Source organism: Diadema antillarum, unplaced genomic scaffold (genome assembly GCF_040938485.1).
Source record: "Diadema antillarum isolate AM-2024a unplaced genomic scaffold, OU_Dant_1.0 seq00000303_RagTag, whole genome shotgun sequence".
NCBI lineage: Eukaryota > Metazoa > Echinodermata > Echinoidea > Diadematoida > Diadematidae > Diadema > Diadema antillarum.
The window spans coordinates 679,467-684,578 of NW_027271326.1; the positions used below are offsets into that span (position 1 = coordinate 679,467).

At 41.6% G+C, this 5,112-nt stretch overlaps 1 protein-coding gene across 1 annotated transcript; it reads left to right on the forward strand.

Moving 5' to 3' along the window:
* Positions 1-968: 968 nt before the first annotated feature.
* Positions 969-3,872, forward strand: LOC139730365 (zinc finger protein 862-like). Its single transcript, XM_071641232.1, has 2 exons — positions 969-1,079; positions 1,895-3,872. The coding sequence occupies exon 2, from the start codon at positions 1,911-1,913 to the stop codon at positions 3,870-3,872; it is 1,962 nt and encodes a 653-aa protein (XP_071497333.1). The 5' UTR covers positions 969-1,079; positions 1,895-1,910.
* The last annotated feature ends 1,240 nt before the right edge of the window (positions 3,873-5,112 follow it).

A 5,112-nucleotide genomic window follows, 5' to 3' on the forward strand; every position in this document is an offset into this window, starting at 1 on the left:
CAAACACTCGCAATGATTCGACCACACAGTCACAGGAATCGCAAAATCTGCAGGGTCTAACGTTACGTCCTACCCATTCTAACCGTTACGGCGTTTACTGATCAAACTATCGTTAGATCGAGAACGTTAATGTTAGGTCTAAGCCGATCTGAGATGTCGGTAGATCGTAGGTCTAGACTATGTCTATTTGCGACAATGATTTTGTATACAACCACAGAAAAAAAAAATCAAATTACTGCTTCTCAACTTGATTTTGAGATCACTGTGGTCCACGTAGCAGATTCGAGTCAAAAGTAAAAACACAGCCGTAAGCCCTACTGTAAAGGCCCGTATACGAGTATGCAATACATATGCACTCAGTACATATAACTAGCAGCTGCGCGCACACGTTGCATGTACTCGCTTGCTGCGCCTTTCCTGTGAATGAACCAGTGCAGCGCTGCATGCAGCCAGCACGTACAGTCAGTGTTGCCAGATGGTGATCTTGGTAACCAAAAATAGTGAAATTTGGTGATTTTTTGAAACCCTTGGTGACAAAATTTTATCCTGGTAACCAAATCCATATTTGGTGATTTCTGGTGATCTTTTGGTGATTTTTGGTTATCTTTTGGGGATTTTCGGGTGATTTCGAAAGAAATAAACAAAATCACCATGAAAACTAGTCTATTTTCCAGAAAGCATGGCGTAACACTTTCCCATAGATACATAACATGTGCGTTATTGTCTTGGTATACTGTCAGATCTTATACACACACAAAACACACATCGCACATTGTACGCAATGCATGTGTGTGACTGTGTGTACTGCACGCACACGCGCCGATGCAATGGTCGCCACGCTGCTGTCAGATCATACTCAGCTGTCTACTGCTGATAAAGCTACAAACCGCGGCCACCAGCTGTGCTGGCTACGTCATAGCAGGGAGGTTGGGACAGTGTTGAAAGCAGTACTGGTTGGAAACCAGCGAGCTCACTACTGATAATGAGTGTTCGATATAATTATATCAGTTTGTGGTTATCTTGTAGTTGAAACCCTTACCCACTTTCCCCAGATATCTCGAAAGATCTGTCTTATACTGGTGAGTTGCAAATCTTAAATACTCGAGTAAATGATAAGCTGACTCTAATAGCATCGAGTAAATCATGGTTAGATCTGTAATCGATATTTGACAAATGACAACTACTTGTATACTGTGTAGGACTGTGATTCTGTGTGCTGGTTGTGCGTGTTCGGTGGTGCTGCAATGTGCATTCACGCAAATGCAAATGGAAAGGATGACTAGATATCTACTAGTACTAGGTAGCTGCCTGCTACTAGGCAGAAGTGTTTGATTGACAACACTCATCCACTATGAGGACATTCATGCTGTCAGTGTAGGAACGGTTTTTATCCAATATCTCCTAAATACTGTTGATCAGTCATAAATCTTGAATTCTTCAGGAAAAAAAAAGAAGAGAGACAACATGAATGATAAGAAGGCTACTACCTCAATTCCCTCGAGTTGCATGAGAATATGTTTCTAGTAGGATCTAGACCACATAACTTTCGAGTTTCAAAGTGATGGCACTTAAACAGCAGTGGTGGTAAGTTGCTTTTTTGAAATTGTAATACATAACGAACAAGGACAGATTAAAATTAATCATAAACATGAAGAATTACAACTGATTAAATTACAAAACCTTAGAACTACTCTGTGTACTGATTTAAAAAAAATGAGATGTAAAGCAAAAGTGAATTGCGATTTATCAACCCTTGTCAACAGTGATATCTAATATTGTGATATTTAATTTATATCTTTGTTTTGAAAAGTAATACCAATATGTGCAATTACTATGCTATACTTCTACTACTACAATAGCCCCTTGCCCTTGTCTATCTCTGCACTATTTTCAGACTAGGCATATTCAGTATGGCCACACCACCAGCAAAGAAATCTAAGACCAAGTATGAGGCATCAAGAAAGTATTTGACCTCATGGGAAACTGAGTTTAACTGGCTTACTTCTGTGATGGACAACGATGTGAAATTACCATTCTGTAAATACTGCAGAAAGCAGCTAAAGCCTCATCATGCCTCCTTAAAAAAACATCAAGATACCCCAAGCCACGTTGCGGCGAGAAGAGCTATTGCAGGGAGTTCAATGACCAAATTCGCTACATGCAGTAAAAAGATCCAGCCTGCTGATGCTGTTAAGGCCGCCGAGCTTCATTTGGCTGTTACGACATGCTGTCATAGTCCTCTGAGCTCGATTGATCATTTGTCTGAGACGATCAAAAAGTATGCAGCTGGTAGCACTCTAGAATCCATTTCGATACATCGCACCAAATGTACAAAACTTGTGACACAAGTTATTGCTCCTACCATAAAGGAGCAAGTAAAGGAAGATATGTCAGAGAAAGCATTTTCTCTGATAATCGACGAGAGTACAGATGTGTCATCAACAAGAGTTCTTGCCATCCTTGCAAGATACTTTAGTGAGGAGAAAATGGAAATACTGACCGTACTCTTGGGGTTTCAAGAGATCTGCGAAGCCACCGGCGAACAGCTCTTCAAGGCATTACAAACCGTTCTAGATGAGTACAATCTGAACCTCTCCCGTTGTGTAGGTCTTGCAACAGATGGAGCTTCAAACATGACCGGAGAACACAACAGTGTTTGGAGCCGAGTAAAAGAGGTTGCACCAAAATGCACACTCATGAAATGTGTATGCCATTCCATCGCATTGTGCGTACAGAAGGCATTTGAGGGACTCCCTTCAAATGTGGGATTCATGCTCTGTGAAGTTCCAAGTTTCTTCAGCCACAGCTTCTTGCGCCGAGAAGCATATAAATCACTCTATGACACATTCTGCGCTGAAGAGCTAGAGGAAGGAGAACTTGCAAGCAAGAAGATGCCCTTCAAAAAAATGTCTACAACTCGTTGGCTAGTCAGGGGGGAGCTCATCCGGAGGATTTGGGAACACTGGGATCCTCTGAAAAACTATTTCCAAATGGCAATGAACGAAGGCACGCAAGATGTCCGTTACCGAGCGAGGATGCTGTTCCACATGTTTGACGACAAGTCAAATTTCTTGTACTTTACATTCCTTGCACCAGTTGTGGAGAACCTAGACCGCCTGAATCAGAAATTCCAGGCTGAAAATGCATCACCGGAAGGGCTCTCAGATGCGTTAGACATGCAGCACAAGTCATTGAAGGAACGGGTGTATGATCACGGTACTGGTGCAAGACGTCCTCTGAATCTCATAGACTATGGTCACAAATTTACAGCTGAAGCAGTCAGGTTGCAGAGGGAGCGTGCCCATCTACAGATCGTAGACAATGTGAGAACCCGATGTGCTGACTTTCTTGCATGTCTCATATCTGAGATAGAAAAGAGGCTACCTGAGAGCAAGAAGACATTCCAAAAATTGTCATTACTTCATCCCAAGAATGTACTGTCGCAAATGTCATGTTGTGCCTTTTCAGACCTTCCTCTTCTTCATCTGTGTGAGGACCTTGATGTGGTTGAGGAACAGTACAGAATGATCCGCTTGCATCTGTGGAAGGAAGAGAAGATCTTCAAAGGCAGCATACCAGATGACAGCCAGTCCTTTTGGAAGGGCATTTTGAATCATGAAAACTCCGACCGACACAAGCCATACAGGACAATAGGACTTTATGCCCTCGGAGCGCTGTCTTGTCCCATCTCCAATGCTTCAGTCGAACGCATCTTCTCCATAGTGACATGGGCAAAAAACAAGTATCGCAACCAGCTTTCGACTAAAACTCTAGAAGCCATAGTCTTAACCAAGACCACTTTTGGCTGCTGTAATAAGTTTGAGGTCACTGCAGCAATGCTTAAAAGATTCAATGCAAGCATCTATGACTAGCTTCCAAGTGTATGCAGTAAACAGATGCGCATCAGTACGTTACGTTCCCTACAACATGAAGGTAAGTGGTTGTATTTTTTCAATTCAATTCAATTCAATTCAATCATAGTTTATTTCCGATCAACGAAAATCAAAACATAGTACAAAGTATACATGTCATGAAATGATATTTTTCAAACATTAAGGATTTGCAAAAGATTCATGTAGTATCCGAGATAAATTATATAACAACATATATTTATATATATATATACGAGGAGGATACTTCGTGGGCGTGCGGAAAATAGATTCGATATGAAAATAGTGATCCACTAAAAAGCAAAGCTTGTGGGACGTGGATCGCTAGAGCAAGATCAATGAATGTACACAATGTATGTTTTTATGAACGATATAGAAAAAAAAGCACTGTTAGAGCGCAGACCTCTGTCAAGCCAGCAGCTCATTTCCACCCATACACGCATGAACACGCGCATTAGTGTGGGTATACTGAGTCTTTGAATAATGCCTCCGCTGCCTTGAATGCAGACTAAGCTAGCCCACTTGAGATGGCGTTTGCACCCAAATGCATGATCTAGTCCGCGAGATCGTTGTGTCGCGATTAGTCTCAGTTTAGACACAAAAGATATACAAGTCCAGACCGTATTGGCTAAATATTCACAAACCATGTCAATTAGTCACGGCCAGTGCCGTATATACGGCACTGGTCACGGCTAATAGATCTTCATGTCGTCAACAAGTGAATCTCGTCGACCATGCTTTCCATCTCTGAATATCTCGCAAAATCTCGGATGCTGAAAAGGACATGCGCAAAAACCTGCGCGTACGCTAATTTTTTTATCTATACACACCTACAGCAGCAGCAGCAGCTCCCACAGCTTGAACTCCCTTGGAAGTTCATTGATCCTATATGCCAAAAGATTAAAAAATAAAAAAAAAAACTTAAAAAAAAATCAATTAAAAAAAAAAACTTCGAGAAAAAACATTTTCTCAGATTTGGTGATTTTTTGTGGTTTTTGGTGATTTTTCACAGGCCTTTTGGTGATTTTGTTCCGTTGGGACCTGGCAACGCTGCGTACAGTACATGAAGGCATACTTTGCTTGTGAAGTCGAGCGGCCGTGCATCAATACCTGCGAGCCGTGCAATAGGGGGCCTAATGCACGGCTGTCACTTTCAATGAGTTTGATAGGTATTTTTTAAGGAATGTCATGTGACATGTTCTTGGCCAATCACAATTCGACA